The 13,691-nt window shown below is 38.6% G+C and overlaps 2 protein-coding genes across 8 annotated transcripts in view; one reads left to right on the top strand and one right to left on the bottom strand.

Annotated features, from left to right (window-relative positions):
- LOC121635881 (interleukin-1 receptor accessory protein-like 1) overlaps positions 1-13,691 on the top strand; it is a 393,288-nt gene that overhangs the window by 209,420 nt on the left and 170,177 nt on the right. For all 7 annotated transcript variants that reach the window (XM_041979267.1, XM_041979264.1, XM_041979263.1 and 4 more), the window contains exon 4: positions 2,398-2,584. In XM_041979267.1, the coding sequence (XP_041835201.1) occupies positions 2,398-2,584 (187 nt within the window). The remainder of the gene's footprint in view (positions 1-2,397; positions 2,585-13,691) is intronic.
- Positions 7,810-9,952, bottom strand: LOC121635883. Its single transcript, XM_041979272.1, has 4 exons — positions 9,840-9,952; positions 9,354-9,512; positions 8,583-8,675; positions 7,810-8,227 (listed from the first exon to the last, which is right to left on the bottom strand). The coding sequence occupies exons 1-4, from the start codon at positions 9,942-9,944 to the stop codon at positions 7,901-7,903; spliced, it is 684 nt and encodes a 227-aa protein (XP_041835206.1). The 5' UTR covers positions 9,945-9,952; the 3' UTR covers positions 7,810-7,900.

The following is a 13,691-nucleotide window of genomic DNA, read 5'->3' as shown; positions in this document are numbered from 1 at the left end:
TGAACATAGTTATGAACTTGCCTGTGAAGACCAAAGCCTACTTGGATTGAGTATATCTGCATGTCTTCATCACATGTTGACAAAACTTTAAAAATCTGGAATAGAATACAGGAAGATTGATGTCCAGTGGAAATATAGTTGCAGCAGTTTTCAGGAGGTATAAAGTGAGCGATGACTCATTCTAAATCTGGCTCCAAAAAATAGATGGGAAAGCCCAGAAGCTTCTGCGACAGTGTCAAAGAAATGGTATAACTTAATGTGCTAATTGCTTATTAATCATCATTAAAACTGAGAGATTATTCTTTACAAAAGAACATGAAAAGAAGCCTGATAAAGACTTTATAAGCACACTCTTTGGTTAGGTGGGTTAAAGGGAATGTAGTTGAGTTTACATAGTGTGTTCAGCCCAAAGCTGGTCACAACTAATACAGTGAAGATGTGGAAGCACAGAGGAGGGACTGTAATGAAGTGGATCCTAATGGTTTTAAAATGTGTTTAGAGATGACATGTATGGATGCAACAGTGAATGATTATGGTCCATAAAAGTAAGATTTTTTTTCCAGCAGGAGGACAGTCCTGCACAGGTCTGTTGAGTGAAAGATGCCTGTGATGTTGCTGATTATGTTGCCAGACAAAGCAGTTTGGCAGGTGATGAATTAGTGACGCACTTTTGAAGCGAACAAGAAGAGCTGATTCCAGTTGAGGAGAACTGAATCTTTAGCCACTGCTACTTAGCAGGCACTGGGCAGGGGCTTAGTTTGTTGGGGGCACCATGCAGCCAATCACAAATGAGGATAATTCCTTTATGTAAGAGATAAAATGGGGGGCAGATGCTCATATGACAGTGTAGTTGTACAAGCCAGGTTCACAGAGTGACAGGGAACATAGGCGTATTTAAATGCAAACATTTCAGGGAAAAGTGAGAAAATGAGCTAAAACCAAAAAATAGGTGATTCATTATTTGTTATATGAAAATATCTGTTACTTTATTTATAGTGGCAGAATCTTCAGACTTTATTTGAGTTGTTGGTTGTGGTTCTGTGTTCAGTAGTTCATTTAAAGGTTTCATTGAAATGTAAACCAATAATAAAATGAATAAAATCATAGAAATAAGACTTTTGTGAAAATTAAGTTTCTGAAGAGCCATTTAGGACCTGGCTCATCTAAGGAAGCCGAATCTATGAAAAGAGCCAGATGATGAATGAGGCAAATCACTGCATGTCCTTATAACACTGTTCAGTGTTGCATCCTACATCCATTTATTAGTTAGTACCTGCTTAGTAAGTTATTTTGTTCCTTACTGTGAAAGAGAACACTGAGTTTTTTTTTTTCATTAAAAACTCAACAAAACCAATTAAAAGAAACCTCTATCATTAAATTAATTCAGTTTCAATTGTAATCTTGATTCATCTCTCAAAAATCGAAGAAATTCTGATTAGATCTGGTTAGTAACTTTACAAATCTACTTAACATATTGACTGTTGGTCAGAAAGGTCCTTTACAGCCCTGTAAGCAACACTGCCCCCACAATTTCTGGTTTTACTGCTCCATTTGCACAGCTTGGCTATGCATCTGCACATAAACTTCACTCAATATGAATGCAGGGGGCAGACAGAAGGCTGTGCCTCTATCTGTATGTTTTTAACGTTTTTTTATTTTGTTTTTTATTCTTCATGTAAGACTTAGGTGATGTCTGTTCAAATGTGGAAACTTATTGGCTGAATTTCTCTTGAATGTCCTGTATTTCTAATACATAGAAATTAGCTATTTTACATAAACTTTCAACCCAGTAATTTTGCAATTAATGTAAAGGGAATTACATTAAAAAGAGTCATATTAAAAGTTGCATGAATATCTCTGGACCCAGGCAAGCATGTAGTCCCTAAACATTACTAATCTTGGATTTTATGCTTCTACCTCACGTTATTAATTCACTTCTTTATGTAGATGACCTGTCCAGTTACGGCACATCAATTGTTGAAAGTCATTTTCTGCCACCGTTCCTGCCAAAATATCTCCCTAACAGATAACAAAAGGCTCAATCAATCTTCAAGGACTGTTGACATTCAAAGTTGGCACTCCGTAGTATAAGCTATATCCCCAGCCTTTGATCCATACGCATGTACACTATGAATTCATAAACTCACAGTTTAACATGAGTTATTAAGAGAAATTGCTTCATTATGCAAGTAGTTATACCTCATAGCATGAGAAAACATTGTCGACGTTTTTAATGGGCTGGATTAAATATACTAATTCACTGCAAAGAGAGTTTTTCTTTCTTAAAACAAATGTGCATAAATAATGAAAAAGTTTTCTTTGCAGTATCGAGCAAGACTTCAGTATGATGCTAAAGAGGTTGTCTCTGACAGATTTGTCCACATTTTCTCTCTGCAGGAACTCCACGTATTGCATGAAGGTGTCCATGTCTCTCACAGTGGCAGAAAATGACACAGACCTCTGCTACAACTCTAAAATGAGGTTCTTTGAAAAGGCGGAACTCAGCAAAAGCAAAGACATCACCTGCCCAGGCATTGAGGATTACATACAGCCAGGGGTGGAGCCTGAAATTGTGTGGTACAAGGTAAGACATAATTTTCTTTTTTATAAAATATAAATAAATGACAATATTTTCCTTACACAGAAAGTTATCTCAGTGTCAGTTGTATTTAGATTGTTATCTTAGAAAACCATGTCTTTGATATATGAGAGAAAAAACATATATACTGTATACATATGCCTCTCTGGCTCCCTGTGTTTTGAACTTAATCTTCCATCTAATGGAGGTTTGTGACTCCTAGAGTATAACTGACCCAGGCAGGACCTCAATGCCCGACAGGCCACTTTGACAGAGCTGCTAGATGCAGCTCAGGGACTAATTCATCAAATGTTAGAGTGCTGGATTAGATGGCCACATTGCTTTGCTCTCCAACTATAATCAAATCAAAATAGCAGATAATGACTGTAGGCTTGTTGCCCTATGGTTATTGGCTCTCACTTCCACTGGTCTGATTGAATCTGGAAGGCTAACCCACCACATTCCAGGTTCTCTTGCCTCAGGTGGCCTAAAATCTGAGTGTTGTTGAATGTTGAAGTTTGTACTTATGTATTATGATATAAAATAATGGTAAATCATGTATTGTGTGCCCCACATGGCTGTTGAGCACCCAAGGGTGGCCACATGCTTGTAGCAAAAGGTTACAGCCATTCCAAAGCCACCTTTTGATATGATCATTGATTAGCCCGCACTAGTAACTGAGCAGTCAATGGTGGCAAATGGGAAGACAACAACTCATACCTACCTGGGCAGTAATTCATGCATCTAACCCAAAGACTCATTGGGTCATCCACAGTCCCAGATGTGTGTTAGCATTGGAGAGGCTAATAACAGCTTCCCTAGGCTGGTGACCGCCTAAATAGATACTCTCTCTGGTGTCTATAAGCAAGGAGATGTTGGCGTTTGCATTGTAAAAAGTAATGACTGATATGTCTAAATTGGTGACCTAGTGGCTCAGACATAGTCTAAGCTGGCTTTAAGTTTGGATTGGCTGGCCATTAATATGGAGAGCCTGGCCACCATTATACTGCATGAGACTTTACTGTGTTTCCTCAAAATTCTAAAAGCCCAAAGCAAAAAGGCTAGAGCAAGTGGAAATTTTCTCCTCAGTCTTTTAGGAGAGTCAGTGACCTTGATATTGTATAGAAATTTAGGCTACTCTACATTTCATCCAAGACATTAAACATGGAAATGTATAAGTTAAAAAATTAAAATAGATTAATTAACCATTGCATTAATTTTAAAAATCCCTTTACTATGTTTATGAATATATGTTAATTCATGTTCATACCTGGTCTCTGTCACTTTGATTTCTCATTCCTGGTTTTGAATTAGTCTGCAGAAGTGTTAGTGTATCACTGTTTAAAGTTTCAAGTTGTTTATTTGTCACATGCAAGATGGCAGTGAAATGCAGTCATACATGCATTCAAGGCTGTGCACACCCATAGCCTGGAGGATGGGGAGTGTTGTACCCATGGTACGCTCTGCTGATCTTAGCACCCTCTGCTCGGCCCTCCGGTCACGACCAGTTCTGTTCCCGTACCACTGGGTGATGTTACCAGTCAGAACATTTTCCACCACTCCAGTGTAGAAGATCCTCATGATTTTCAGAGAGAACTTCCTCAGTTGTCTGAGATGAAAAAGGCTCAGCTTGGCCTTCTAGTCCTACCTGTCTATGTGCAGAGTCTAGTATAAGTCCTCTGTGATGTGCACACCCAGGTACCTGAAACTGCACACCCTCTCCACTAGAGTCCCATTAATCCTCAGAGGTGTGTATTTCCTCTGCTGTCTGCTCCCATAGTCAGTAATCATCTCCTTAGTTTGGTCCACATTTAGCAGGCTGTTAGCATGGCACCACTCTGCCAGTTTCTCCTCCTCCCTTGTATACGACCGCTCATTATTGTCGTTAAAACAAGAGGGCTGAGGATGCAGCCCTGTGGAGACCCAGTGATGAAGGTTCGGGGCTGGAGATGTGCCTGCCCACCCACACCACCTGAGTTCTATCTGACAGGAAGTCCAGGGTCCAGGCACACAGGGTGGAGTTTATCCCCAGGCTGAGCAGCTTGGAGTTGAGCGTGGTGAGGACTATAGTGCTGAAAGCTGAACTAAAGTCAATAAGCTGCATCCTTACATAGCTCCCTGTGCGCTTGTCCAGGTGGCTGAGGGTGATGTGCAGTACCTGGAAGATGGCATCATCCGTGGATACTGCTCTGGAAAATGGAGTCCCGATGGCTGCAGCAGTTAGCATGCTAACACCAGCAGAGCTAGTGTCAGCCTCAAATCGTCCATAAAACTATTGAGGTCCTCAGCCAGACCGGTGTTTGCACTCACCAGAGCGAGGGCTCTCCTCCTGTAGCCCGTTATAGTTTGCAGTCCCTCCCTCAGGCTTCTGGAGTCATGATGATGGAAAAACTATGACTCCACTCTGTCTCTGTACCTCCGCTTAGAATCCTTCACCGCGCATCACAGTCTGTATGACCTCACTTTGTAGTACTTCATCTTTCCTCTTATGTACTATACTAAAATGCTTTCATGCATAATACTGAAATCTTTCACACACTATAATGAACTTTCTGAAATTGCATTTCACTAGTATGTATGAAAGGAATTCTACTAGTGTGTGTGAGAGACAAATTTCACTTAAAAAGGAAGTCATGTCAGTTGAAATGGAAGTTGCGTAGTAGAAAATATAGGAGTGCATTTTCAAAGCGAACTGAAGAGGAAGAAGTTGGAGAACACATGACAAATGTTTTAGGACTAAAATCAACAATCATTCATTCAGTTCCAGCCACAAAAACCCAGAAAAACATGTTTAACAGTCTAACTGCTACTTTTTTTTTTAACATTTTCTCACAAATGACTCTCCAACACAAACAGTAATCGTCATTGTAATTAGCAGCAGAACTCTGAATTTGTTCTACACTAACTTAAAAATAAGCCAACACCTAATCAGCTGTTCCAGTTTCAGCTTCAGCGTTCTGCTTGGAATAACATCTTAAACACTGCATGACACTGGCACATATAGGATAAATTTCACAGATGATCTGCATATGAATCCAAACATACCCTGAAAAATGAGAAAATAATGAGCCACATGCAGTATTTAGATAGAGCAGAGGCATCTACAAAGTGACATGCTTTCTTCTTTTTCATGCATACACAAACACTCCATCTTTACAGATGAACTGAACAAGATTTGTATTGTAGATTTACTTAGTGTTAAATTAAAATGGCTTTCAGGAAAAAAAACAAAACAAAAACAAAAAAACTTTAATGCTAAACTCACTTGACCAGCTCACAGAGCTCATGCTCATGAGTAATATGAAAAAAAAGTCACATAAGCTGTATTTAAAAATTCCCAATTGTCCATTGCTACATATCATGCATACATATCATCTGTTTTTAGGCTCTGAGGTGGACATAAGATGCATTGTAAAATTGATTTTGTAACTAACCAGCAAGTTGTACCAGAGCCAAGGACAACCAGCCAAGCAACCAGTTACTCAGTAAACATTGGTAAAGTTATTTAGTTTCAGTTACTTGTGAGACCAATTAATTGAAAACAAGCTAGATATTTCCTCCTAGAGAAAGAGCAAAAACAAATACCTAAAATTAATAAAACATACCAATAGGCTAAATGAGCTGCCATTTCTCCTGCACGACTTCAGTAACTGTCAGAAATTCTGCATATATGCATGAAGAAGTTGACAAGTGACCCAAATGATCAGCATATTTGCATTATGCATTATTTTGCCTGAAGCGTTAGTTGTTTATATTGAATTAACTATCATTTACTGTTACCTCGCAACTAATTTGCACAATTTAAACAAGTACACTGTAAAATATAATAAGTTGACTTTACTTAAAAAAAATATGCAAACTCGCTGCCTTAAAAAATGTAATTTATGTTGACTTACATTAATTAGATGCAATTTACTTAATCATTTCAAGTTTTAACGACTCAAATTAACCATAATAATTGGATTATAGTAACTTATTTATTTTGAGTTTACAGTACTCAAATGAACTTGAACTAATTAGATTACAGTAACTTAGTTATTTTGAGTTTACAGTACTCAAATTAACTTGAACTAATTAGATTACAGTAACTTAGTTATTTTGAGTTTACAGTACTCAAATTAACTTGAATGAATTATATTACAGTAATTTATTTATTGTGAGTTTACAGTACTCAAATGAACTTGAATGAATTAGATTACATGAACTTATTTACTGTGAGCTTCCAGTACTGAAGTGATAGCTTAGTTAGCTTTAGTGCTGCTCATTCATCATATTCAGGTGAACTTCATTTATTTAACCTAAAATAATTGAACAATATAAGCAGGACATGCTAATTTAATTAATAACACATTTTCAAACAGTAATGACCCTACCCCCAAATAAATGAAGGGAGAACACTCAATGGATTAACTCAGTGGAATTAAATTTATTTTACAATGCTCAGCATTTAAGACACAAGAGACATTGGCTCTCGACACGCTGCAGAATGTTTTGTTAATGCTTGGTGTGAAATAAACTATCAGTAGTTTTTACAAACCTACATAACATTCTCTTATAAATTTGAATTTGTATTACATTTTTATTATACATTTGCCCAACTTCCAACATTACCTCCTGACATCAGTCCAGCTCCTTTACTTTATGTCTTACATTATTTGTAAAACTATTCAGTCTAGGTGTGCCTTGAAGCAGCAGTCAACAGAGGTCAAAATATGAGGCAGAGATCCGTTTGTACAGTAATGTAAGCCAGAGAACCACAACTTCACAGTCGAACAAGTCAGTTTTGAGTCCACTACATTTTTTAAAATAAAACATTAGCTCAAACAACTGAATTAAAAACAGTTACTGCCCTGGGAACATGTTCCAGTTTTGGAAATGAAAAAATATCAAAGAAATCTCCTCTCTCTACAGAAATGCATAACATATAAAAAAATTATGTTCCTGAAATAGTTACAAGAAAGAACATTATAAGAACAAATCTCTTTCAGAGAATCTTTCTGAACTAATAATTTTTCATTATGTAGCTTAGGGTTATGTTGGGTGCCCATACTTTTTGAGGAGCAAAGTAACAACGTTGAAATATAATGACAAATGCACATTTAAAACAAACATTTCCTGCTATACCTCTCTCTGGTTCTGGATGTGCTGGCATAACCTGTACAAGAGCACACATTTATTAAAGAAATAATAGGTTACACTTCTCTATTTTAGTTTGTCTCTATTTAGTCTCTATTCAGTTTACTGTGCTTTTATACAGGTAATGCTGGAACATCTGGGACTATTTTGAAGAGAGGAAAAAGTATTTGCACTGAATAAACTGGCCTAGCTGAGTAGTTTGTTTTTCAAAGTAAGTAGTTTTGGAGGGAGTGTTTTGTTTCCCAATCCAAGCATGACTGCTTGAATGAATTTGAATGTGTTTGCCATGCATTTTGGGTAATCTAAATGAAGGGCATACATTAGCCCAAAAATGAGGCAGACTGCCTGGGGAAAATCTCTAACATTGTCCATGACAGTACTTCCCTCAAGTATGATGGCAGTGGAGATGGGCTGGAGGTGCACTGTGTTTAGACCCTGCTGCTCAGTATCTTCACTGACCACAGTCAGCACCCCAACTGTCACTGAGGCGAGTGCTTCATCTTTCGCTGTATCCTGCAAAAGAAGCCCACACAATTAACTTCTGAATCTGGTCTTCTTTTGGGGAAAAATCCCCTAGTGCAACCCTAAATCTATTCACACTATATTTTAATCCTGTAGACTGGATGTTTTTCAAAGTGTGAGATTGGAGAATTCACATTCTTAATTCAATTGCATTATGTACAATAAACTAATTTACTAGGGATTGGGATCATTTATGAGTGAAATCAGAATCAGGTGGATTCTGATTTTGATCTGATCAGCTGAAAATAACTATATTTTAAATATTTGACAATGCTGTGAAACACATTAAATATGATTTGTCAGTAAGTTGAGATCAATGTTTCTTTCTTCTTTCAATGTTACTTACAGAGCAAGCCTTGTAAACCTCACTGGAATCATCACCAAGTACAATAGGAAGTCCTTTGAGGACAACAGAGCGAAGTGCTGTCACATCTGGAGACTAAAAACACAAAGAAAGAATAGATACAGATTAAGAACTTTCTGTAGCATTTTGAGGGGTGGGTGATGTGTTGATATACTATTTTTTTTTGTATTCATTAGTAATTGGTAATATCTAAAAACCTCATTTTACACATCCCACTTTCCCTGTAAACATTTTCTTTCTTTCTTTTAATACAAACTCAGCATTTCAATTACATTTCATATTAAATGTCCCAGTGCATACATTTCATTGAGCAAAAAAAGCACTCACTTGAAAAGTGCAAACGACCATATTGTTGTACTTTCTTGTTATTAAGAATGAGATACATGTAAAAACCTATTGAAAATTAACAAAAACTTGTTGGTATGAGAAGTCCACAACAACCGGTGTAGGTGGAGTGAAAATGATATTAAAAAGCATGATTTAATTGTTGAAGTGATTAAGTTAGTGTATTTATGGGTATATATCATTGGTGTACCCATAAATACTCTAACTTAATTATTTCATTTCATTTCATTGGTATAGTCACCAAAAGAGTACATCTGTTTTGCCTGCTCACAGCAGCATGCAGCAGCAACACAGCAGAGAGGTAGGCAGTGTGATTGGTATGTGACACAGGCCCTAAGGTGCACTGCTGCCACCCATTATGTTGGAGTGTAAATGACTCACAGTTTGCAAAAACAACAGAATCCTTACCACCCAGTTTATGTGCTGCATCAAGTCTGTCAGTTTTTGTCCTGTAGTTCCTTTTTTGGACTTGAAAAGCTCAATGAAGCGTGGAGTGTGCTGGTCTAGGGCTTCATAAAATTGACCTTCAAGATTCTTACTGGCAATACGATTAAACTCAGCAAAAACCTGAAAAATGGAGAGAGGAAGGGGGAGAAGTAGAGCAACATTATGGTGACCATCATTCAGTTAATACTGTAGCAAATTAAAGAAGTTAACTTATGAAACTATGGTGAATAACACATTACTACTAATATCATTAAACAGATAACTTAGTACACATCCTGTTATTGAAATGATTTTTCTCATTTGTATATACTGCAAAAGCTATTTTGCTATATGTGTTTTAATATTCCACCAAATGTAGTAAGACTTCTGGCCACACAGCTTTGATATGTTCTGATGGAAACTTTACAGGGGAAGGCAGGCCAAAACAAAAAAACCCAAGTAGCTTACCTGTCTCTCAGTGAAAAGTCCTGGCCAACGTTCAACCATGCTCTGCACAGCAGGCTCCTGCGTCACTATCTCCCTTCTGCGCAGTGGGAATGTTTGGTCCATCATTTGTGAGACTAGAATGGCATTGGGTTTTTTTTTTCTTCATTTCCTCTATGACCATCTTTCTGGCATTTTCAAGGCTCCTTTCATTCTGTCCGTCAGGTAAATTAGGCAAATAATTGGCTTCACCTCTTTTTGGCCGCTTGACATTCTTGCTGGATGATTCTCCCTCTGGGTTGAGTTTACTTCGTTTGCCCCCATTGACCATTACATCATCACATCCTGCTTTTCGTAGCTTTGTACGATAGTTGGCCATCTTGAATTTGAGGCTGTTCTTCCAGCCATACCATCCTGGCTGGGGCCCAGGTTCAGTGAGGCAGGGGTGCTTGCTAATTAGTGATTTTGCAACACTGCTAAAGTCATCGTCGTCAGGGTAAGCCTTGAAACTGTACATAGTTTCAGCAAGCTTCTCTAATATGTCATGTTTCATATCTCGTGATGGAGTTATTGGGAGACGGTCTTTCATGAATGAAAGGTCTGCCTGTCTCAGTCTGTACTCTACATCCACTGAGAAATTGGGAATCTCAAAAAACTCTGGCCACTGTCTTCTTAGCGAAGGTGATCCAGCAGGGGACAAAATCTCAGTGTCTACTGTGCTGCAGTCTGATTCTTCGGTGGGTGAAGACAGGGAGGTCAACTCCAAAGTCACAAGAGGAATTATTTTGAGCGTAGCTCTTTCAGGCAAATCTGTTATTTCACTCAAATTGCAGAGCGCATTATTAAAATCTGGGTCTTCATATTGGAGTTTGAAGTCGTACTGCAATGACAGTTTATCCCTCAGCTGTGTTTTCAGTTCTTCAATGGAATCCGGTCTATCATTTAAAGTCAGCTTCCTTATATCATCATCATTGATGACAACTCGAAGCATCAAACTTTGGTCCATTTTGTTCCCTCCTTTGAAAAATAAAAGAGAACTGTATCTTAAGACATGCAACATTTCAGTGTTTAATCCACTCAGCATAATATGTAACGCTTGAGTGAAACAAGCTGTTTGCCATTAACTCTGTAAAGTGACAGAGGAAACACATCATTCAGTTCAGACAACTGAGTCACTGAGAAGATGGGCAAATGGCTGCTACAGAGGTCATACGCTCTAAGATGTTCATCATACCATGAGGTCATCAGTCTGCAGACAAATGCTATGTCAGAGTTGATAACGACAATCTTTGAGATTTGTCTGAACTCTGGGAGCCCTGCGCAAGATCCAACAGAAATTACCATATCAGCACTGTACTTAATGCCATCAATGCAGACAGAGGATGCTACAAGGACTGTGTTCAGCTGGTTGTTCCTTTGATTGAGCCAGTTCTGCACATTTTCCGGAAATGAGGAAACCATCACAGACTTCACTTTTTGAATTTCAATGGATGGTTTAAAAAAAGTTGGGGCAGCTAAATGGAAGGCCATCATTTTCTGATGTCTGTTTGCTAAAGTAAGGGGTATGTTTTTAAAGTTGTGAGAGTGATGCACAACTTTCTTGAAGAACTTGTGTTTCCCCTCAAAACGCATTGTCCACACATCAGACAGGGGACCAAAGGTTCGAATTAGCTGAGGATAGTGCTCAACGTAGTGGTGCTTTGGTCGTAGCTTTTCACCCGGGAAAACCTTCTGAAACAAGTGTCTATGTTCAGAGATTTTGCTATCAAGAAAGCACAAGGACTCCTCTGTAAAGCTTGTGGACATTGACAATTCCACCACATCTTTTAAGGTCATCAAAACCTCCCAGGTTTCATCACCGCTTGGAATGTATTGACCAATCAATAATGGCAGAAGTCGGAGAAGAGTCCAATTTTCGTGACCATTTCCCCCAATTGTTGACTTTGAGGAGAAGGTCTTTGAAATGAGCTGGGGTTGATTTGCTCTGTCTGAAAATGTGTATGGGAACTTTTTAATAGCATCATTCAGGGCCTCAAGGGAGATAGTTCTCTTCGTTATCAGTGCCTTTAAGCACAAGGCCAATTCTACAGGAACAATACCCTCCAGAAGATCATGCAAAATGTCTGGAGGGTAACCATCAACAACATGAAAATGTTGTAAGCTTTCACTAAGTGGGCAGTTTCCTTTCACGCCATATTGTTGAGCCTTAGTTGAATCCTGTGACACCTCTTGCACATGTTTGTCATGGTTTTCTATTGTCCTTTGCTGAAATAAGCCTGTCCGTACTTCCTTGTGCTGTATTTCCTCCCGCTTGGCCATACAGAACCGACAAACTTGGCTAACTGTAAAACTTTCAAAGAACCCTCCCAAAGAATGGGCAGCCAGATTGTCTGCTGCCACAAATAACACTGTGCCCTTAACAGTGGCCCCCAACTGTTCAACATATATGCCTTGTTGTTCAAGAAAAACAAGGTCCTGAATAAGAGGGCGGAGAGTTTTGGCATAGCCATGGTCTTTAATGTTGCTGACCTTGCAAAGCAGAGCAAGCTGAATGGAATGAAGAGACGAGCGATATTTAGAGTGTAAATTGCCGAGTACCCAGTAGATGGCAGTTTGCTTGTACTTTTTTCTGGAGGTTCCCAAGGGGTTAGCCACCTCAAAATCATCAATATATAGTTGAAGAGCGATCCTAAACTCCTCCTCATTCAAGAAAGTATTGTCTTTGAAGCGGGCACCATCTCTGTAAGATTTGTATTCCTCTGACAAAGTTGCCTCATGTGACATGGCCTTTTCCAGAATTTCTCTATTGCTCAGTAATGTTTGCAGCATTTTTAGTATGGGGACATACACAACAGTCTGCTTGTCATTTCCTAGGACAAACTCAACTGGCATAACCAAAGAGAATTCCCTTGAAATGTATGATTTTCGCCTGTTAGGAGTAGACAATGATCCCTCATCAGTAGTGCATTTGAGGAACACATTATTCTCAAGGACCGCTCGAGCTATCTCATTCGCTAAAGCATCATCAACATTTGTACAATGGGTCTGTAGAATTCTTCGAAAAGAAGATTGTAGCAATGGCTGTGATAACAAATAAATCTGGTTGATCTGATCTATCACCTCTTGCAGGGCAGATTCAGAGATGTTAAGAATTGATGACATTTTCAGGAAGAGAGCAGCTACATTGCGTTCCAACTGATTCCTGAAGTCCTCCACATCTTCATTTAGCTCAGCAACTTCACAATCATCAACTTCAGAGTGACTCTCCTCCAGTTGAACACTCACATTAGTTGGAGGTTCTTCAACTACATTCTTTGAAACAATTTCATGTTTGTATGCCATCTTGTTGTGCATCTGATGCTCTTTGCTTTTATGTGCAGTAAAAGTTGAATAAACACTACTCTGAAAGTTACAGTCTTGATATGGGCAAGCAACCATTTGCCTCAGCTTAAGATGTCTTCGCAAATGGGTAAAAAAGTCTGCTTCAGAGCAAAGCTCCACAAAGTTGCACAACTGACAGTGAAATACAGTTTCTCCATTTCTGCCTGCATCCTTTTGACTGTGCCATGTTGATAGGTGTACTTTGAGTGCATTAAAAGATTTAAATGTGCAGAGGCATTCCTTATGAAGACATGGGAGTGGGGTTGTCCGAGTGTGGAATCCATGTTTTAAACGGTAATGCTTAAGCAAGTAGCCTCTCTTTTCAGTAAAAAATGTGCAGTACTTACAAGTCCACTGCATTGGAGAATACTGCTCTGGTTGACCTGAAAAACACATGATAATTTCAGCATTAGGCACTTGTTAAAAAAGTTCAACTTTTTTACAGTCACAAATCAAAATGTACCGTGCCTTTATTCATTCACTATGACTATATTC

This window comes from Melanotaenia boesemani, chromosome 24 (assembly GCF_017639745.1).
Source record: "Melanotaenia boesemani isolate fMelBoe1 chromosome 24, fMelBoe1.pri, whole genome shotgun sequence".
Classification (NCBI taxonomy): Eukaryota; Metazoa; Chordata; class Actinopteri; order Atheriniformes; family Melanotaeniidae; genus Melanotaenia; species Melanotaenia boesemani.
This window is presented reverse-complemented; position numbering and strand designations above follow the sequence as displayed.